Source organism: Schistocerca nitens, chromosome 3 (assembly GCF_023898315.1).
Source record: "Schistocerca nitens isolate TAMUIC-IGC-003100 chromosome 3, iqSchNite1.1, whole genome shotgun sequence".
Taxonomy (NCBI): Eukaryota; Metazoa; Arthropoda; class Insecta; order Orthoptera; family Acrididae; genus Schistocerca; species Schistocerca nitens.
Genome location: NC_064616.1, coordinates 875729445 through 875752944, shown reverse-complemented (window position 1 = coordinate 875752944; position 23500 = coordinate 875729445). Strand labels below are relative to the sequence as shown.

At 42.2% G+C, this 23500-nt stretch overlaps 1 protein-coding gene across 1 annotated transcript in view; it reads left to right on the top strand.

Moving 5' to 3' along the window:
* The window catches only part of LOC126249461 (gamma-aminobutyric acid type B receptor subunit 2), a 370961-nt gene that overhangs the window by 91621 nt on the left and 255840 nt on the right, over positions 1–23500 (top strand). The window contains exon 3 of the mRNA XM_049951115.1: positions 5316–5496. Coding sequence (XP_049807072.1) covers positions 5316–5496 — 181 coding nt within the window. The remainder of the gene's footprint in view (positions 1–5315; positions 5497–23500) is intronic.

Below are 23500 nucleotides of genomic sequence, written 5' to 3'. Positions count from 1 at the left end.
TCAGAACAGCCTACCCTGAAAACACTTATAAGCTATTCAGACTGTCTGACCACCCTGTATACTCGTTTTAAACATATGACATTTGTTGAAAAACCAATATACGAATATACAAAGGTGACGCTGGAGACAGTCATACTGCGTTATACTGGTCTGGCACTAATATAAGAAACTGCAATAAAATTAACACTGTATTGTGCAGATTACGTCAACATAAATACATATAATAACGTTAGATATTTTCAAGTTATCCACGGTGATAGGAAAATGTGGACGTAATTCTATGGATAAGCTGGTGAACCACGTCACACCCATTCATACACCAGTTCTCTTATATGACATTAATGGCGTATTCTCTGAGGTTATCCGATGTTATGACCATGGCAGTTTCAGAAGACACAGGAAAGTTTCATTTGTTCTACTAACAGGACAATTTCGAAATTTCTATTCGGTTTTGCACTTTCTGTCAGGAAGCCGACGTGCACAACGTGGACTTGCACAAATTAATGCTCCCAATATTTTCACTGTTGGATCTCTTCCCGAAACTTTATCGCCTGGAGTAAAAGGCTGGAAATTAAAAGTTAACACTATGAGAACGTGCTACGGAAATTAGCGAGTACAACTTGGAGTAGCCATCCATCAGTGGTGAAAATTGCTGTCATAGCTACTTCTGCCTCCACTGGGAAGTTTGCCGTCCTGGGGTATATAAATCGACGCAAACCAAGAACGTGGACTATGCTGACAACGAAAGTAACCATCTGTCTCAGATCACTGTCAATGGGAACACACCACATTGCGAGAGGTACAGCACGCTCAACAGTTATTAGGGAAGCTGCAGCCACAGCTAATTCCTGTCGTATGCGATATCCTTATTATGCATATCTGAAATCATGCAACATCTTTCTCACGCTAACTGCACACATCAGAATCAAAACACAATTTAGTGCCTGAGAAACAATTTGAATACAAGAATTACTGTTGTACCCCACCATCATCAGAGCTCAGTGTTGGAGGTAGTTAGAACAAACGTAATTAGAAATCAAGTTACATCCCGTCGGTATAGAGAACAATAAAGAGAAGCACTACTTTCGTTGGAGAGGAGTGGGGAAGGACATTGGCCGTCGTCTTCAACGAAGAAACTTTCTTGACATTCGCCTGAAGTGAATGTAAACAGTAGCATTAGCACTCCGGTGTTTCTATGAAGAACGTTGTTGACCTGAGGACGTTTCCTTCTGATGAGCTAGCCTAAACGTAAATTTCTTCCTGATCACTTGACTGTTCCTAACTCTATTTATTGTAATAGCGGTTTAGGACTATTGCGTTTTTCGCGTCTTATGTCGTAGCGTGCTATGTTATTAATCAGTTCATTCACTGAACGTTCCGCACAGAAATAAAATTCTTTTGCAAGCACACGAAATCGTTTTGTGAAGGCTTTCATTCAAAAGGCGCCGTGTACGACCGCCGGGGTACTTCTAAAGTCAGGTACCCGTGACCACTGTCTACTAGTCCGATTCCCAGAAAGGGGAATTGCATTTCCGTCAACTCCTACACGGGGCCTAGAATGAGGAAGCAACAGCACCAAACTCCGGCCACTACAAGGACGTCATGGTTATGGGCCGTTTATTCAGATGTTGGAGCCTATATTCACAGCTAACCCCGACTATGCATCCTTCAAGATATGTCAAATAGAGTGAGAATAATACCCACCGCATGCCGCTTGCTGAATGGGCTTACCCTGCGCAACAAACGCCATGACTAAAGTCAGAGGCAAAATTTGCAACACATTCTCACCCCGATGTCGCAGTAATCACCAGTAACCACTTTTCGATTACAGGAATTTCGTAGCTGAAAATCAACTAGTATTTGTTCGGTACATGATTCGAGATAGAACGTTTCGAGTATTTCTTTACGAGATAAATATTTCAGAGTAAACAGTTTCCTTTGCCACATAAACCAGTGGAAACACTTCTCCGTTTGTAAAAAGAGTGATTCAGTCTTGAAATCGGACATCTGAGCTATATATCTATTCATTGGCACTGAGCTCTGACGATCATGCTATGTAGTGGCAAACAAATATCTCTTGTTCTGCAACGAAACCTTGCATAACATCTTACCTGTTATCTGCAACGTAGGTTAATCCATTTTTCACCAGTGCAGATCATTAATTCGCCGTGAGTTGTGAGGTTTTCGTTATAATAACATCGGTACTACATGCTGGAGCGACGTTCTCGCTATCAGCAGCTTGATTACGAACTGAGTCACTCAAACATAGCTGAATGGAAGTTATGAGGAAAGTATCCCAGTGCGAACGGCTGAAACCGAATAAAAATCATTTTAAAATACGGAAATGTGTCTATCCTACCACCTATCAAAGTTATTTATCTGTAAAACTCTGTATATGTGTTCTGTCGATGTCTGAAAATTAAAAAATATCAAGAGTACATAAGCAGTGAAGAAACAATATCGCATGACAGACAATTATAACTAACAGATCCAGAAGAATCATAAATAAGGTACTATTTGGCAAAAATCTGTCGAAAGTAGTTGACAGTATCTAGAGGCTCGTGTAGTTCCTGCTCCGTGGATCCGCCTCCACACATCGACTTCGGTGTACCGGTACGTCTAAATGTGGTTCTCCTTTGAACTAAAACCGGTCACCAACAAACGTGATTTTTGCGATCCAGGCTGTTTTTCTACCGTACAGTTGCGAAAACATATAGCTGTTTTTCCCAAATGTTTTCGAAAATAGTAATTTTTATTTTGGAAAATGTCATTTTGAAAGAACTGTGTGTGTTAAAATGCACCGTGTCAAGAAATTGTTTAGCTTTTTTTGCCAAAGAATTCCTCGTTTATGACACTTGCGAATTTGCTAGTCATAAATGTTTGTTACACGGTATTGTTCCTCAACGACATAGGCTTCTGTGGTCCTCAAGTTCATTGACCTTTAACGTCGACCGTACACGAATTCTGAGTTTTACTCACAAATGATCATTGGTAGTAGAAAAGACACATCTCGAAATTTTATTTGGCTTTCGCCGTTAGAAGTGGAGTACTTAGAGGTTATCTGTTTTGAAGCCTTCGCACAATTTTCTCACGAATTAGTACTGGGAATGCAGTTATATATATATATATATATATATATATATATATATATATATATATATATATATCCCATTATCAAGTGCTATAAAACAAGAAAGCAGATCAATACATCGTAATACTACACATACTGACGACTGTGTAATTATTTACATCGTCCTGTGGTATAACATACTTTAAAGCTTCTGTGACATCAGGCATCGTCAAAAGTAAAAGCCAGTAGCAGCGTCAAACATAAAACTCTTCTTGAACCTCTGGGTACATCATACTCTCACAAGGCTCAGTTGTAAACTAAATGCAGCTACCTACCAAAGGCAGTACTATACTACAGCGCATATATCACAGCCCTCAACAGCGCTACTGTCTATGACAATCTTTGAACGTTATCTGTCAGGATCTAGAAAATTCTAAAAGGCGGCGTTAGGTGTAATATTCTCTGTTGGTCATACTGTATGGATGCACACATGGCAGTATAGGTGTAATATTGATTTTTAGAATTTGCTAGGGCTTGACATGTAACGTGCAAAGAATTTACGATACACAGTAACATCGTTGGTGGCTGTGATACATGCGTAATAGGTAGTTGCAGGTAGTTGCTTGTAGTTTACAAAAAAAATTGGCTCTGAGCACTATGGGACTTAACTTCTGAGGTCATCAGTCCCCTAGAACTTAGAACTACTTAAACCTAACTAACCTAAGGACAGCACACACATCCATGCCCGAGGCAGGATTCGAACCTGTGACCGTAGCTGTCACGCGGTTCCAGACTGTAGCGCCTAGAACCGCTCGGCCACACCGGTCGGCTGTTGTTTACAACAGCCTCGTGAGAGTGTGATGTGCCAACATAACATGTTCAAGCAAGAGTTTTATGTTTGAAAATGCGTGTTTGCTGTTGCCTTTATACTTTTGACGGTGCGTGGCATAGAAACTTTAAGGTATATTCTTCTACTGGACGATGTAAATATTTACATAGTCGTCATAATGTGTAGTGTTACGATGTATTGATTTGTTTCCTTGCTTTATAGCACTTGATAATGTACCGAAACATTTTATGATAAATACAGGGTGACAATTATTGAACTATATGAAATAAAATCGTCATGACTTCTGAACGGTTTGCGTTAGGACGTTCAAAGCGCACGGTTGGCCGCGGGGCGTAATGGGAATTAGAGGAATTAGTATGCGCTGTATGGTTTGGTTTAGCGACGAAGCCCACTTTCATTTGGATGAGTTCGTCAATAAGCAAAATTGGAGCATTTGGGAGACTCAAAATCCGCATTTCGCGATCGAGAAGTCTCTTCACCCTCAACGGGTGACTGTGGTATGCATTGTCCAATCACGGAGTAACCGGTGCGATATTCCTTGATGGCACGGAGGCTTCCGATATTACGTGAAGGTTTTGGGAGATGATTTCATCCTATCTACCCAAAGTGACCCTGATCCCGACAAGATGTGGTTCATACGAGACGGATCTCGACCCCATCGAAGCAGCAGAGTTTGATGTCCTGGAGGAGCACTTTGGGGACCGCATTCTGGTTCTTGGGTACCCAGAGGCCACTGACATGGGCCTCGATTGGCCTCCGTATTCTCCGGATCTGAATACATGCGACTACTTTTTGTGGAGCTATATTAAAGACAACGTGTACATCAATAACCCCAAAACCATCGCTGAGCTGAAAACAGCCATTCAGGAGGTCATCGACAACATCGATGTTCCGACACTTCAGCGGAACATACAGAATTTCGTTGTTCGTCGGCGCCACATGATCGCCAATGATGTCAGGCATGTCTAACATGTCATAACCTTAATCCGAATATCTGTAGTGACGTTTACATGTTGAATTAAGTGTGTGCACGCCGTAGATTGTAGCTAACTTACGTTTTTTTCATGCAGTTCAATAGCTGGCATCCTGCATATAACACGTCTGATAAATGGCACGTAACATTCTCTGTACTGAGATACTTGCCTTGTTGTTCGACAGTTTGGATGACAAAACATGTGTCAGGTCTTGTTTGTTCCTCTCCAGCAGATTGTGCGTCTCCTTCACACCGGTCTACGAAAAAGGCGGAAAGCTCGTATTTCTGGCTTTTTGTGTTTGGTGTAGACGTGACTCCTCATGAGAAAGCATAAACAACTTGAGTATCTTGAGGAGAAAGGGTCATCTAGTTATTCTATTGCTGTCACAAGTTAACTCAAATTGAAACAAATTGTGTTGCAGACATGGAATGTACGGACGGAAGTACCAGTGGCTGATCATGGGCACGTACAGCGAAGAGTGGTGGATGCGCGAGGACGACATGCCGTGTCCTCTGGCGAACCTGACGGCCGCTCTAGAGGGCTGCATCCTCACCGACCTGCTGCCGCTCTCCACCAACGGCGAAATCACTATCTCCGGCATTGTGAGTACTCGCCCTTTCCAAACACGATGTTGCATCCATCCACACACATTTGCGAATCTTAACTAATGTCAGCTATTTGTAACAGATGAAAATTTGTGTCCAATCGGGACTAGAAGCCGTATTTTCCGCCTATCGCGAGCGATCACCTTAACCACTTCGGCTATCCGAGTATGCTTCCACGACCGATCTAAACTTCAGTAGTACGTAGTGCAAAACCAATACAACAGCCATATTTCAATCAGTTCGTATTTTTTTAAGCTTCCAATTTCAGCACTTCAGGAGTGCACATCGAACATTGTGAACGGACGTGCCACAAAGCTTGCTGCAGTACAGAAGGTGTCGTCAAATAAATCTGAAATCCGCAATGGTTATACTACAACAACTAGACATCAAATAAATCTAGTTGGTTGGTTGGTTGTTTTGGCTGAGGGGACGAAACAGCGTGGTCATCGGTCCGATCCGATTAGGGAAGGATGGAGAAGAAAATCGGCCATGCCCTTTCAAAGGAACCGTCACCGACATTTGCCTGAAGTAATTTAGGGAAATCACGGGAAACCTAAATCATGATGGTCGGTCGTGGGTTTCAAACGTCGTCCTCCCGAATGGGAGTCCAGTGGGATAACCACTGCGCCACCTCTCTCGGTAAATAAATCTGGATTCAGTGAATAGTTTTCTTCACTGGGTACCTCAACGGTTATACGACATCAACAAGCAGTTGTTGTGTGACCGTTGTACTTAGTTCAGAAAAGCGTTCACGTACTCCAGATTTATTTGATGGCTCCTGTTCTATTGCAACAAGCTCTGAGGCACGTGCTTTCACAGTGTGCATACGGGCCTGATGATGGCACCAGTGAAGTGCCGAAACTGGAAGCTTAAGGCCAGATTCTCACTCAAAGGAGCAAAAAGTAGGCAAAGTTTGAATTTTTTATACAATGAAAAGATATATAAAGGATCACATTGGGGATTATGATTGATCAAACTTTGAACTTTATTTTAGATTTCCAATCGAAAAAAGAGACAAAATGGGGCCCGTAACTATGTTTTGATCAAGGGCCTGCGAGTTTGAAGTACCGAGACTGCGTGCAGTGTAGCCCCCAGGTGCTATCTTAAGTCAAAAATGAATATCATCAGTCGATACCCCGTTAAATTCATGAGAGCTTATACCTAACTACAATGAAATGGCCTTAAATTCAACAACCTAGTGCTAACTCGAACTCGAGTTAGATTTTTAGGGGTTTGTTTCACTTTTATGGCTTTACTGAAAACAGCTAATGTTAACAAATTTCATATATTATAGGTAGAAGCTCCTAAGAAAAGGGTTTGCTTTGCGGAGGTCAAAGGTAGAAGTTAATTGGCTGAACTGGTTTTATTTTATGCTGCACGCGGTTTTGAAACATCGGTTCTCGTGAAAAACCTGTTTAAAGTATAGTGAAAACGTTTATATTTATTATTAGTTTAATCTGCATAAAAACTACAAGTTATAATATATTTTAGATGTCGTTGAACGCAAACTTGAAGTTAGATTTTTAAAATTCGTTATAGCTAATCCAATATAGTCGACCAAAACTAATGTTCTGAGCAATTTTTCCAATATTTTATCAAAAAGTTATTTCCGTTACTTACATTCAGTCCGCAATACCATGACTATATATCAACCCTTCGTTTAACTCGAATTGTTCCTGGAGGGAAATTCCCTGGTCCTCCTTGACGAGAAAAGCCGATCTGGCTGAGCTGGATATGTTGCGTCCGGCAGCCTGCACACGTGGTTCGCCGGTTTTTCGGCGCATATGTTTGCATGCATACTGCAATATGTGTGTCACGGCATGACAAGTTTTCTACCTGAACCGAGTACCTCTGGCTGAGAGCGTCCCACGGCGGTCGTGACACTGCTTCGAACAATGGGCTGTAGAAACTTTTGAAAGCACGGATTAAAAAATCTTTTCGTCCCAAAATTCTTGACAGATATACCCTTCACAGAACCCAATAAAAGAAAAATCGAATTTTCGACCATTTTTAATGGGAACCGGACCTTAAGAAAAAATATATAAGAACTTACTGAAATACAGCTGTTTTCCGTTTTTTGCTCCACATAGTGTTTGATCAGCCGCTGTCCTGATTCCACGATGGATCTAAGAAGATTAAACTTCCATACATCACGCTGTATATATACAGACATTGTTGTTGTTGTGGTCTTCAGTCCAGAGACTGGTTCGATGGAGCTCTCCATGCTACTCTATCCTGTGCAACCTTCTTCATCTACCAGTACCTACTGCAACCTACATCCTTCTGAATCTGTTTAGTGTATTCATCTCTTGGTCTCCCTCTACGATTTTTACCCTCCACGCTGCCCTCCAATACTAAATTGGTCATCCCTTGATGCCTCAGAATGTATCCTACTGAAACGTCCCCTTAGAACAATTATACATGACTGTGCTTAAACTGACACACAAACTCCTCTTCTCCCCAGTTCTATTGAATACCTCCTCATTAGTTGTGTGATCTACCCATGTAATCTTCAGCATTCTTCTGTAGCATCACATTTCGAAAGCTTCTATTCTCTTCTTGTCCAAACTATTTATTGCTCATGTTTCACTTCCATACATGGCTACACTCTGTATAAATACTTTCAGAAACGACTTCCTGACATTTAAATGTTAGAAACGTAGGCTTGGCTTTCCTTAATCTATTCTCTAAGATAAGTCGTAGGGTCAGTATTGCCTCACGTGTTCCAACATTTCTACGGAATCCAAACTGATCTTCCCCGAGGTTGGCTTCTACCAGTTTTTCCATTCGTCTGTAAAGAATTCGTGCTAGTATTTCGCAGCCGTGGCTTATTAAACTGATAGTCCGGTAATTTTCACACCTGTCAGCACCTGCTTTCTTTGGGATTGGAATTATTATATTCTTCTTGAAGTCTGAGGGTATTTCGTCTGTCTCATCCATCTTCCTCACCAGATGGTAGAGTTTTGTCAGGACTGGTTCTCCCAAGGCTATCAGTAGTTCTAATGGAATGTTGTCTACTCCCGGGGCCTTCTTTCTACTTAGGTCTTTCAGTGCTCTGTCAACCTCTTCACGCAGTATCGTATCTCCCATTTCATCTTCAGCTACATCCTTTTCCATTTCCAAAATATTGTCCTCAAGTACATCGCCCTTGTATAGACCCTCTATATACTCCTTCCATCTGAGCTCTTGATATTCGTACAAGTGGTTCTCTTTTCTCCAAAGGTCTCTTTAATTTTCCTGTAGGCAGTATCTGTCTTACCCCTAGTGAGATTAAGCCTCTACATCCTTACATTTGTCCACTAGCCATCCCTGCTTAGCCATTTTGCACTTCCTTAGATCTCATTTTTGAGACGTTTGTATTCCTTTTTGCCTGCTTCATTTACTGTATTTTTATATTTTCTCCTTTCATCAATTAAATTCAATATTTCTTCTGTTACCCAAGTATTTCCAGTAACCCTCGTCTTTTTACCTACTTGATCCTCTGCTGCCTTCACTACTTAATCCCTCAAAGATACCCATTCTTCTTCTACTGCATTTCTTTCCCCCATTCCTGTCAATTGTTCCCTTATACTCTCCCTGAAACTCTGTACAACCTCTGGTTTAGTCAGTTTATCCAGGTCCCATCTCCATAATTCCCACCTTTTTGCAGTTTCTTCAGTTTTAATCTAGAGTTTATAACCAATAGATTGTGGTCAGAGTCCACATCTGCCCCTGGATATGTCTTACAATTTAAAACCTTGTTCCTAAACCTCTGTCTTACCATTACATAATCTATCTGAAACCTGTCAGTATCTCTAGGCATCTTCCATGTATACAACCTTCTTTTATGATTCTTGAACCAAGTGTTAGCTATGATTAAGTTGTGCTCTGTGCAGAATTCTATAAGGCGGCTTCCTCTTTCATTTCTTACCCCCAACCCAACATAGTAACCATCTATAATTTATCCATCGCACTACGGGCTAAACTTGCCGTAATATATTTGTCTCTCCCTGTACGTGAATCACGAAATATGCGAGCGTATGGGTTGTGGTCATCGATGCGTACGGAAGTTTGGGTGGGTCCTAAAGGCGTACTCGGATAACCGAAGTGCTTAAGGCGACCGCTCGCGATAAGCAGGAAATCCGAGTTCAAGTCCCGGCAGGCACAAATTTTCATCTGTCAAGAACAGCTGGCGTCAGTGCAGATTCGCAAAATGTGAATCAATTTCGTAATATTTCCCACAGCTGTAATCTTCACCACATTGCCTGTTCCTTCAGACGTGCATGCATGTCTGAGGGACAGTGCAATGTGAAGATACAAACAATTTATAACCACAGGTATGGTAACCATCAATGATGAAATGAAACAGTCGTATGATATTATTAGGCGAGAGACTCCGTCTAGGGCTGTTCGGCCGTCTGGTGGAAGACTCTTTATTTGACGCCACTTCAGCCACTGAAGATGAGATGTAATGAGTTGGATAACACAAACACCCACTTCCTCGCGAAGAAAATCTCCGACCCTGCCGGAAATCGAACACGGGATGACACGATCTAAAGTCACCAGTGCCAATCATTAGAATAAGATCTGCAGACAACCCCAAACTACCGCCGGCCGCGGTGGTCTTGCGGTTCTGGCGCTGCAGTCCGGAACCGAGGGACTGCTACGGTCGCAGGTTCGAATCCCGCCTCGGGCATGGGTGTGTGTGATGTCCTAAGGTTAGTTAGGTTTAAGTAGTTCTAAGTTCTAGGGGACTTATGACCTAAGATGTTGAGTCCCATAGTGCTAAGAGCCATTTGAACCATTTGAACCCAAACTACCGAAGTATTTATTCAGTGTTCCGAGGAGAGTGAAATCAGTAGGTGCGAGAAAGAATCAGTAGCGAAGATTCTTCAGTACCTGGTACTAAAAATACTGCAACAAAGGTCGCACATCTTGTTTGCTACGGCTCCGACCTGGTACGCTGTTACTCCCATACCTTCCAGCGCTAGACACTCATTTGGGTGGTATGACTTTGACAATCGCTACAACCATTTGCCGGATTTTCTTGGTTTAGCAGCTGGTGCCTGACACAAATTTCTTATTTGCAGGCATGCATGGATTAATGAAACAAAATTGGAAAAGCAGAGAGTATGTATCACATTACTGTTGTTGCTGTTGTTTTTGGTGTTGTGGTTTTCAGCCCCAAGACCGGCTTGTTGCATGCTAGTCTATTCTGTGCAAGCCTCTTCATTTCTGAGTAACTACCGCAACCTACAAGGAGCGTTCAATAAATAATGCAACAGTTTGTTTTTCTGAAAGTAGGTTGATTTTATTCACATTTCCAATACAACGTATTAATCCTACCCCTCCCCCATCTTATGTTGTTGTTGTGGCCTTCAGTCCAGAGACTGGTTCGATGCAGCTCTCCATGCTACTCTGTCCTGTGCAAGCTTCTTCATCTCCCAATACCTACTGCAACCTACATCCTTCTGAATCTGTTTAGTGTATTCATCTCTTGGTCTCCCTCTACGATTTTTACCCTCCACGCTGCTCTCAAATACTAAATTTGTGGTCCCTAGATGCCTCAGAAGATTCCCTACCAACCGATCCCTTCTTCTAGTCAAGTTGTGTCACAAATTTCACTTCTCTTCAGTACTATTCAATACCTCCTCATTATTTATGTGATCTATCCATCTAATCTTCAGCATTCTTCTGTAGCACCACATTTCGAAAGCTTCTATTCTCTTCTTATCCAAACTATTTATTGCCATGTTTCACTTCCATACATGGCTACACTCCATACAAATACTTTCAGAAACGACTTCCTGACACTTAAATCTATACTCGATGTTAACAAATGTATCTTCTTCAGACACGTTTACCTTGCCATTACGAGTTTACATTTTATATCATCTCTACTTCGACCATCATCAGTTATTTTGCTCCTCATTTAGCAAAATTCATCTACTACTTTAAGTGTCTCATTTCCTAATCTAATTCCCTCAGCATCACCTGATTCAATTCGACAACATTCCATTATCCTCGTTTTGCTTGTGTTGGTGTTCATCTTATATCCTCCTTTCAAGACACTGTCCATTCCGTTCAACTGTTCTTTCAGGTTATAGCGTCCCCAGTGAAATAATAAGGGAAAAAAACAGTATTTATAAAGAAGAGACATTTAAAATTTGAATAATAAGTGGACACTAGCCGCTCAGGCGAACATACATTTTTCTCCGTATCATAATAATTTCTATGTGTAAGTTTCGAGGTTAAAGAAATATATATACATATTTTGCTCCCCAAATAGCAAAACTCATTTACTACTTTAAGCGTCTCATTTCCTAATCTAATTCCCGCAGCATCACCCGATTTAATTCGACTACATTCCATTACCCTTGTTTTGCTTTTGTTGATGTTCATCTTATATCCTCCTTTCAAGACACTGTCCATTCCGTTCAGCTGCTCTTCCAGGTCCTTTGCTGTCTCTGACAGAATTACAGTGACATCGGCGAACTTCAAAGTTTTTATTTCTTCTCCATGGATTTTAATTCCTACTCCCTCTTATGGGTACAAATTATTATTTTTCAATACAATCTCCGTTCAGTGCGACAGCCTTACGCCACCTCACTCTGAGGGCTTGCATGCTCGTATGGTACTAACCTATTAGTCGACGTCAGACCAACGTCTTGTTGCATTCGTAACCTCTTCAGAGTCCCAGAAGACCGTCCCCATAATTTTACCGGCTCAGGGTGCGGCATTGAACTTTTTCTTCGGAGGGGTGTAGCCACGCTTCATGGATTGTCGTTTTGTTTCTGGTTCGAAGTGATGAACCCATGTTTCAACGCCTGTGACGATGTTCGGCAAAAAATTGTCAAGATCAGCCTCGTAAGGCGCAAGCAATTCCGCACAGAAGGTCTTTCGTTGCTGTTTATGGTCTTCTGTTTGGCGGCGAGAAATCCTCCGGACGCACGCCTTTGAGTATCCAAACTGGTGGACGAGTGTGTCAGCACTACCAACAGAGTGTCCACACGTTCCAACATTGCAGGAGTCACAGGTCTCACGCAGAAGATCGGACAGGTTTGGGTAACCTAGTTGCCATCACCGTGCCTTCGTTCTCTTGCATGTCTCCGTAGACATTCTGCAAGCGCTTATCAATATCTGGAATTCTATGGTTTTCTGCCAAAAGAAATTTGATGACAGTTATTGCTTGGAACGCATCTCCGTTACAGACGCCATTTTGAAGGCTACGTATAGCGCCTCCACATACCGGAATTTCATGAAACTATAGGGGCTGGAGCGGGAATATTCCACTATCCCACAACGAATTACGCATATTTTCCAACAGAAACTGGCCAAGAAACGAAGTGTTGCAATATTTATTGAACGCCACTCATATATCCATTTGAACTTGCTTATTGAGTTCAAACCTTGGCCTCCAATTAATATTTTTACCCTCCTCGCTTTCTTGTATAACCAGACTAACCATTACTCTATGCCGTAGCATACGAGGTGCGACAATAATGTAATGAGACTGATGTGAAAAAAAAAATGTTGATTACCGTTTTAGTCAATTTTAGTGTTGTCTCCTTCAAAGTAGTTCCCTTCTAATTGCACACACTTTTTCCATCCCTTCTGCCATTGATGGGAACATTTCCGGAACTCATCTTCTGTAATATCCTCCAAGACCCTCGTCACAGCTTTTTGAACATTTTGTGTTGTTTGAAAATGGTGTCCCTTGACCGCCGTTTTGACTCTTGGAAATAGAAAAAAGTCGCACGGAGCGATATCTGGTGAATAAGTTGGCTGTGGTAGTACTGAAATTTGTTTTAAAGTTAAAAATTGCTGTACTGACAGAGCAGTATGGGATGGTACATTATCGTGATGCAGAATACAATTTCAGCAATGTTGGCACGGACACGAAGAACTCTTCCACGAAGTCTTTCTAAAATTCCTTTGTAGTAATATTGATTAACTGTTTGTCCAGGAGGCACCCACTCTTTATGAACAGTTCCCTTGGAATCAAAGAAGAACACAAGCATGCATTTCACTTTTAACTTTGACATGCGAGCTTTTTTTGGTCTGGGTGATCCCTTTGAGCACCACTGTGAACTTTGGCGTTTTGTCTCTCGATCGTACTGAAAAAACCAACTTTCATCACCAGTGATAACACGGCTTAACAATTCTGGATTGATTTCCGTTTGCTTTAACAGATCGAGTACCACATTTTTCCGTGTTTCTTGCTGTTGTGGTGTGAGATTTTTGGGGATCATTTTTGCACAAATCTTTCTCATACCAAAATCTCCAGTTATTATTAGACGAAACGTTTCTCGATAGATGTTAAGTTCTTTTGCAATCATTTTCACGGATAATCTTCGATCAGATTGTACGAGTTCATGCACCCTGGCCAAGTTGACATCCGTCCGTGAGGTTGATGGTCGTCCACTGCGGTCTTCATCTTCAACATTCGTTCTGCCTTCACTAAACATTTTATGCCAAAGAAAAACTTGAGCTCTTGTCATAAACTCCTCTCCAAAAGCCTTCAGAAGCTTACCGTAAGTTGTCGTTGCGTTTTCACCCAATTTAACGCAAAAAGAAATGGCATACCGTTGCGCAATATTATGCGGTTCCATTTCCGTGACGAGAGACACAAACACGTGTTAACTTATTACTGCACAACTCACGATTGAGCAGTTGCATCGATGTGCCGCTTGGACTAGAACAGCTTATAGACCAAGGACAAAGATATTGTGCCTACGCAAGCCTGCAGGGTTGCCACATCTTGCAAAGAAAATCAGTCTCATTACTTTATTGTCGCACCTCGTATGTCCTAACAACCAATCCCTTCCTTTCGTCAAGTTGTGCCGTACATTTCTATTCGCTACATGACTCCGTACTTCCTCATTTGTTATTCGATCTACCCACCTAATGTTCAGCATTCTTCTACAGCATTACATTCCAAAAGCTTCGGCTGTCTTCTTTTCTGAACTGCTTATTGTTCACGTTCCACTTTCGTACAAGGATACACTCCACACAAATACCTTCCAGAAAATGCTTTCTAAAACTTAAATTTATATTCTATGTTAACAAGTTCTTCTTGTCCAGCCATGGTTTTCATGCTATTACTTGTCTGCATTTTGTATCCTCTCTACTTCGGTGTCACCACTGTTTAGTTATTTTCGTAATAAAAATTTATTTTATATAGGTTTAGTCGGTTTAGGATGAAACAGAGGATTCTATTGTAGTGTCACTGCTGAACTGCGGGAATTTTTGCAAGGTGAATGGTCGTCATACATTATGTATGCATTCAAAGCGCCCTGTATTTATTTCCCATTAGCGAGGAAGTAACGAAGAGACTAACAGCGCTTCAGTGGAAGATTATTTGGTCGTCCTACATACATAACATGTCCCGTAGAGTGCCTAAATAATTTCATTTGAAAGCACAGATGAATCCTTCTTCACAGCAACAGCCGACGACTTCTTTCTTCATGTCGTCAATATTGACCTGGTGTGAAATCTCCAGCAAGACCTTTTCAAAGTCCTGAAAAGTAGTACTAATTTTTAAAGAGTTGTATATGACACGTGAAACAGGAACGGCTGACAGTGGACAAGCGTTGGCCTGTTCTTCTGAACTGCTCCATCTAGATAGTCTATTTGAGTGAAATGTTTCTAGAAGTTTACTTTTCTGGGTTTATACACTAAGGTGACAAGTCATGGGATAGCGATATGCACATATACAGATGGCGGTAGTATCGCGTACACGAGGCAGAAAACGGCAGTGCATTGGCGGAGATATTACTTGTACTCAGATGATACATGTGAAAAGTGTCCGACAAGATTATGGCGCACGGCGGGAATTAACAGAGTCTGAAAGTGGAATGGTACGAGGGCAGTTCAATAAGTAATGCAACACATTTTTTTTCTGAAACAGGGGTTGTTTTATTCAGCATTGAAATACACCAGGTTATTCCCCAATCTTTTAGCTACACAACACTATTTTTCAACGTAATCTCCATTCAATACTACGGCCTTACGCCACCTTGAAATGAGGGCCTGTATGCCTGCACGGTACCATTCCACTGGTCGATGTCGGAGCCAACGTCGTACTGCATCAATAACTTCTTCATCATCCGCGTAGTGCGTCCCACGGATTGCGTCCTTCATTGGGCCAAACATATGGAAATCCGACGGTGCGAGATCGGGGCTGTAGGGTGCATGAGGAAGAACCGTCCACTGACGTTTTGTGAGCTCCTCTCGGGTGAGGTCTTGCGTTGTCATGAAGAAGGAGAAGTTCGTTCTGATTTTTGTGCCTACGAACACGCTGAAGTTTCTTCAATTTCTGAAGAGTAGCACAATACACTTCAGAGTTGATCGTTTGACCATGGGGAAGGACATCGAACAGAATAACCCCTTCAGCGTCCCAGAAGACTGTAACCGTGACTTTACCGGCTGAGGGTATGGCTTTAAACTTTTTCTTGGTAGGGGAGTGGGTGTGGCGCCACTCCATTGATTGCCGTTTTGTTTCAGGTTCGAAGTGATGAAGCCATGTTTCATCGCCTGTAACAATCTTTGACAAGAAATTGTCACCCTCAGCCACATGACGAGCAAGCAATTCCGCACAGATGGTTCTCCTTTGCTCTTTATGGTGTTCGGTTAGACAACGAGGGACCCAGTGGGAACAAACCTTTAAATATCCCAACTGGTGAACAATTGTGACAGCACTACCAACAGAGATGTCAAGTTGAGCACTGAGTTGTTTGATGGTGATCCGTCGATCATCTCGAACGAGTGTGTTCGCACGCTCCGCCATTGCAGGAGTCACAGCTGTGCACGGCCGGCCCGCACGCGGGAGATCAGACAGTCTTGCTTGACCTTGCGGCGATGATGACACACGCTTTGCCCAACGACTCACCGTGCTTTTGTCCACTGCCAGATCACCGTAGACATTCTGCAAGCGCCTGTGAATATCTGAGATGCCCTGGTTTTCCGCCAAAAGAAACTCGATCACTGCCCGTTGTTCGCAACGCACATCCGTTACAGACGCCATTTTAACAGCTCCGTACAGCGCTGCCACCTGTCGGAAATCAATGAAACTATAAGAGACGAAGCGGGAATGTTTGAAAATATTCCACGAGAAATTTCCGGTTTTTTCAACCAAAATTGACCGAGAAAAAAAATGTGTTACATTACTTATTGAACTGCCCTCGTAGTTGGAGCTAGGCGCATGGGACATTTCATTTCGGAAACCGTTAGTGAATTCAACATCCCGAGATAAAGAGTGTCAAGGGCATGCCAAGAATACCATCTTACAGACATTACATCGCAACACAGACAACGCAGTGGCCTAGGGTCTTCACTTAACGTTTGAGAGCTGCGGCGTTTGCGTATAGTTGCCAGTGCTAATAGACAAACAATACTGCGTGAAAGGACCCAAACTGTTAACAAGGCACTCAGCAGCCTGCTGGTGGCTCCATAATGGTGTGGACTTTGTTTACATGAAATGGAATGGCTCCTCTGGTCCATCTGAACCGATCATTGACGGGAAATGGTTATGTTTGGCTACTTGGAGACCATTTTCAGCCATTCATGGACTTCATGTTCCCAAACAAAGATGGAATTTTTATGGATGACAATGCGCCATGTCGCCGGGCCACAACTGTTCGTGATTGGTTTGAAGAACGTTCGGGACAATCCGAGCGAATGATTTGGCCGCTCGGACCACCCGTCATTTATACCATAGAACATTTATGGGACACAGAGGTCAGTTGGTGCACAAAATCCTGCACTGGCAACACTTTCGCAATTATAGACAGCTATAGAGGCAGCATGAGTAAGTATTTGTGCAGGGAAGTACCAACGACTTGTAGACAGACCGCGCGGCTACTACGCTCGGCGACACAGCAGACTCATTTCATTCACCCATTGGACAAGCCAGTTATCAAATAGATATGAATAGCAAGCCGCCTAACGCTTTCACTTCAACTATCTTTCTAAACATTAAAGACCCTTAAATCCGTTGTGTTGTAGACAAACAGCCAAAAGGAGATAATAAAATAATCTTTGTGTTTGTATCCGTAACCTTATTAGCCACTCGGGAAGATTTTAAAAAAAATGGAATAATGTAATTTTTTACTCCAGAATAGCAGTTCTCTGTGAGAGAGATTTGGTGACGGAACAATTTAGTAGATATCGCAAGAAATTCGTCATAGATCCACCCGGGTAGCCGCGCGTGTTAGAACGCCACTTGCGGGATTCGGGGAGATGAGCTGGCCGTGAATCACATGCGCTCGGTGGATTAACTACGAGGGCCTATGTGGTGGACAGCCTGATTGTGGTTTTTAGGCGGTTTCCCATGTCCAACTAGCTGAACACCGTGGTGGTATCTGCTAAGTCTTTCGTCAGTTACATGTTTCGCAAACACTTGGAATACGTTGTCACACTTTCACGTGGGATAACACTAGATACAAACAGATAGGGTACAATAATTCTGTCAATTTTCAGGATGAGGGCAGGTAAAAGAATAAGAAAAAGACAAAAAATTCGTCATCATTAAGCCGCTCCAGCAAGCCCGTTGTGGTTGTAGATAAGCCTACATCCACGTTTCTAGTCTTTCCGCTATTGCTTGTTAATGTAATTACAATCGGAACCTTAAATTTTGAGTTCTATGAGGGTCTGCTTATCCCTGCTCTACTGTCACTAGGTTTTTCTCTTGCTCACTTCCCTCGGACGTTTCCGTCAAAACCATACTCTTCCTATGCCCATTCCAGTACAATCGCTACAATTCAGTGGTCTCTAGCACGCGTCTTTCTAATTCTAGCTGTAGTCGGATATCCTCATTCCGCATTTTATATATTTTGTTCTCTTTAACCATTTCACTACCAACAGGACTTAGTGTCCCGCGGTAGTTTATCAGAGAACCAGTGGAAATCAGCTGCATGTCGTTGTTATGTATCAACGTCCAGCTGATAAAGGGTCACCTACGGAATTCTTGTAATTACAGATTGCACTTGTAGGTTTTGCTGACCTCAGGTTTCATTGTTAACCCTCGTCTCTGTATTGTGCAGCGAATTAGTTCGCTCCTGCATACAAGTAGCCCAGTTACCAAATTTTCACAGCGGACTGCCCTTACGCCCTTCCAGACACGTCGTTTCAACGAATTGCAAGCACGTATTGACGTTTGCCACATCACAAACGAAGCCCATAAGTGTACACCCGAACGTCCACATTTAATACACTCAGATCGGTACCAAACGTTGTATGCCGATTTAGTTCGTGCTGTGAGCTGCGTCCAGTAGAACATTTGTGAACGGTAATTAAAAGTAACACGAGAACGACGGATACGGGAAAACCGTATCTGTGAATGATTGTCTTATAGATATCGCGTGGGTGAGTTGGTAGCGTATGAGGTCGTTGTACCAAAGGCCCTGTGTTCAAACCGTACTGAGGACAATTTTTTTTAATGCGTCAAACTCATATATGGGAGAACATTTTCCTGACGTATAAAAGGAGTTTTCGGAGTTTGTAGCAATGTTCTTTTGGCAGTGTGCTTTCGCTTCGTTAGTTGAAAGTAGAAAACCTATAGAGTACATCTGTATACATAGGTGTGGTGTTGTGTCGGAAATGTGCGACAGAACAGATACCAATCGTGATGAACCAGCTAATGCATTTGTAGTTTCACAGAATAAACATAAACAGTCGGAACAGTAGACTAAAGAAACAACTGCATCACACGTGCGGAAGTACTAATAGACCCATACAACACTTTGACGCATGATACAGTAAGAAAATAGTCGTTACTGGGATTTGAACTCAGGACCCTTGGTACCACGATCTAACGCTGTACAAACTTTCCCACGGAAGCTATACATAGTGGTTACTCACAGTTATGCTTTTCCTGCGCTCCGTAGTTCTGGCGTTTCTTTTAATTAACGTTTACGCACGTTCTGCTGGACGTTAGAACATAATACGGACTAAATCGAAATTTTGGTTGATACTCTATCGACATACAACGTTTGGTACCGATCTGAGGGTATGACATCTGAAGATATGGGTATTAAAGAAATGCTCTATGCACTGATGTATGTCCTTTTCTATTCGTCTTCTAGTTTTTGTGCAGCCGTCTTCTGGAACCACGAGGTACTTACGAATGATCCTGTATGTCATACCCCCCTGTGCTCGAAAAAAAACGGCTGGAAATATTCCTTTCTTAGCCGGCCGGAGTGGCCGAGCGGTTCTAGGCGCTACAGTCTGGAACCGCGCGACCGCTACGGTCGCAGGTTCGAATCCTGCCTCGGGCATGGATGTGTGTTCTGTCCTTAGGTTAGTTAGGTTTAAGTAGTTCTAAGTTCTAGGGGACTGATGACCTCAGAAGTTAAGTCCCATAGTGCTCAGAGCCATTTGAACCATTCCTTTCTTATTGTTACTTCTGACTAAGACATTAATTAAAATAACTGTACATAAATGTCTTTGAAAAAAATTGGTAGTCAAAGTGTTAAACAAGGCCACAAGAAGTTCATATCTGTTATTTATCTGCAGACGGTTCTTATTCACTCTAGTATTTGTTATACCTTTTAGCTGATATGTTAGTGTAGGCAGGAGGTATGTCGTGTACATGCCATTCTTGGAAGATTATGGGAATGTTTAATCCCAAGGAATATGACGTAATCCATAGCAGACTTTGGAAGATTTCTGTACACTGTTTCTTATCTATGACGTTAAGTGTTGTATGAGGAAACAACGCGACTTAAGGACTGTAAGTTGTCCACAGTATCTAACTCGTCTTCTCCAATTCTTAGATGGTCTACTGGAAAGTTCCTTTCCAACACCGAAGTAACTTTCTTGGATACGATGATTTTAAGACCCAATTTCGTAAATCTTTCATGTCAAAGATCTTTTTTGTTTCTGTGTCCGCTTCCGTCTCACACAAAATAGTTATAATATGTTATAAAGTAAGGAATTAGTTGTAGGCTCTAACTGTTTTTGAAACTTCGTACATAGTGATGATGAAGTGCTGTTTCGAAGCAAATTGAGCTTCCTTCCTCGAAAGCACAAAACTCTTGGTTTCATTGTATGCTCTTCCTACTAGAACAAAGATGACTTTATCAGAAACTTTCGCACCCCTCGAACGTTTCCACACGTGCCTGCATGGTCACGGATTTCCTCGGCGTCAACAGCAACAATTCTGTTTTATTTTCCCCCCGTAATTCTGTAGAATATTCTTGTGCCAAAAAATAGTGCAAAATATTTGAGGATAATTCCTGTAAACTGACAGTTTCTCCTACACTACACATGCGTCCACCTGTGTTTCTGCTTTGTACGAGGCTTATCTTTTAATTTTTGTGTCTCTAACAGCCTCTTCAATATTAACATTCCACCAGGGTGTTTCTAAAGATTTTCAGATCTGACTCTGTCGTTCACATACAACTTCTGCGGTAACTACCACATTCCCCATTCCCCATTGCAGATCGTTTTTTACCACTACAGGGTGTATTAAAAGGTATGTTGCAAAGGGTGGTGTTGGTAGACGGGGACCATGTTAGCGTATTGTGCTAAGAATCTTATGCTCGAAAACGCTTCGTTTGCGTATTAGTGTGTCTGAAATATGGAGAAGATGTAGGAGTTTGGACCACACAAGCTAGGTAAAGTGTAAAGGAGACACTGTATGTTATTGTCGTTAAACAACAGTTTAATTCACTTATAGAAGGTGCTCAATATGACCGACACCAACTTCGATAGATTTTTTTTTTTTTTTTTTTTTTTTTTTTTTGTATCGCCTGATGTCTTATCGAATCCTTGGAAAGGTTGGTTCAGAAATGGCTCTGAGCACTATGGGACTTAACATCCCAGGTTATCAGTCCCCTAGAACTTAGAACTACTTTAACCTAACTAACCTAAGGACATCACACACATCCATGTCCGAGACAGGATTCGAACCTGCGACCTTAGCGGTCGCGCCGTTCCAGACTGAAGCGCCTAGAACCGCTCTGGAAAGGTTGCCTGCAAATCACAGATGACTACAGCTGTTACTTTTATAGATGCCACAAGACCTTGTGGTAACCAAACTGTGTCTCATACAGCATGGTTTTCATGTTCTCCAAGAAATTAAAATCCGATGGTGTGAAGTCGGTGAGCGAGGGGGCAAGCTATTGTGTCTCCATGTCCGTCCAATCCTACTGCTGCCAAAGGTGTCACTCAAGTGACCACGTAACACATCGTCGAAATTTGCTGGAGCGAATCCATCTCGAGCCACATGGAATGACGGATGTCCAAAGGCATCTCGTCCAACATCCAGCGGAAGACCTCTCGCAAAAATAAAAGTTAATCTGGACCATCTACAGGCACGGACTTGAGGTACAGATCTACGTCATGGCCATCAATGAGACCTACCCACACGTTGACAGCAAAGCGATGTTGGTGGGCTCGGATTTGCAGCCCGTGAAGATTTTCTTCCATCCAGACAAGGCTTTTTCTGTTGTTGAATATGTCGTCCCTGGTAAAAGTGCACTCACGAAAAAACGGGATACATTTTCGGAAGTAAGGATCCTGCCTACTTTGTTCGAGCAGCAATCAGCGATAGCTGACACAGTAAGGTAAGCCATGCTGAGTAACGTTGAATCTCCTCATCTGGAGAGTGCAATAGGACCATTTCTCTAATCTCTAATTAACTGTGATGGAAAAGATCCCCTCGAATATTAATCTAAGTAGGAATGACCGCGGCTATCCAAGAAAAGTGGAAAAATCCTGATACATCTCTTCACTGATACCTAACACACTTAGGTTCGGAAGTAACTGAAACCAAAAATATTGAACTTTTCACAGGATGAACTGAATATTACTCCCATACACGCAGCCAACATTCAGAAAATCATAACTTTAACTAATGTTTGAACAAATGCAAATACCGAGCGAGGTGGCGCAGTGGCTAGCACACTGGACCCGCATTCGGGAGGACGTCGGTTCAATCCCGCGTCCGGCCATCCTGATTTAGGTTTTCCGTAATTTCCCTAATTCGCTCCAGGCAAATGCCTGGATGGTTCCTTTGAAATGGCACGGCCGACTTCCTTCCCGTCCTTCCCTAATCCAATGAGACCGATGGCTCGCTGTCTGGTCTCCTCCTCCAAACAACCCCACCCAAATGCAAATCATCACACATCTGGCAAAAACGAAAATTTCCCCCCTACAAAAGTACGTCACCAAATACACAGACAAGTTGTGGTGTGCTCCTGTCTGTTAACGTAATGGCGGACACTACACAACGCACGTATTTGCTCAACACAGGACAGTAAACCACACAAGAATTGGCTCAAAACCAAGCCAACATGCAAATACAGAAAATAACTCTCGCAGACAACACAAGCACATATGCATAAGCGATTAAAAGCAAATAAGAAAGAAAGACTAAATAACTTTAGTCTCAATGATAATAATGGCAAGAACGAGGACAGTGTCAGACGTTAATGGGATTGCAAAATTGTAACGTCTATAATAAAAAGTGATTTAATAACGAAACAAATTTTAACTATAATTCTGAATGTTACTTAAAAGAGCTGCTTAGTGTGGTATATTGCAGTTTCGTGAAAATCCTTACTAATGAGAAACTAAGATGATTCTTACGAAAATTCTTTACAGCATTATTTATAGAAATGATTCACTAGGGTTGAGAGTTTTATCATTTTTTTAACGCAGTCTCCACTTAGATGGTGCTGCCAGCGGGTCGTCAACCACGTTGTTGGTCCATAATATAGAAACGTGTAGTCCAGTAATTATCGCCGCCTTGCGGGTCCCGGTGATCGAATCCGCTCGTTGTGGATGCAGCAGGAACGCGTAATGAATCTAGAACCCTCTCAGTTAGCGTATTTACATGCAGTGACGTAGGTAAGACACGCTTCATTTAATTTACACGTTACATATCCCGAAGTCATAAGGTTTGTTAGTCATTTACAGGCACAGCTTTGAACTTGCATTTCCAGTTCGATTGTGGCTGGGAACATTTCTACATTGATATATCTGTAATTTGATTTAATAAACCGCGGTATGCGCCAAA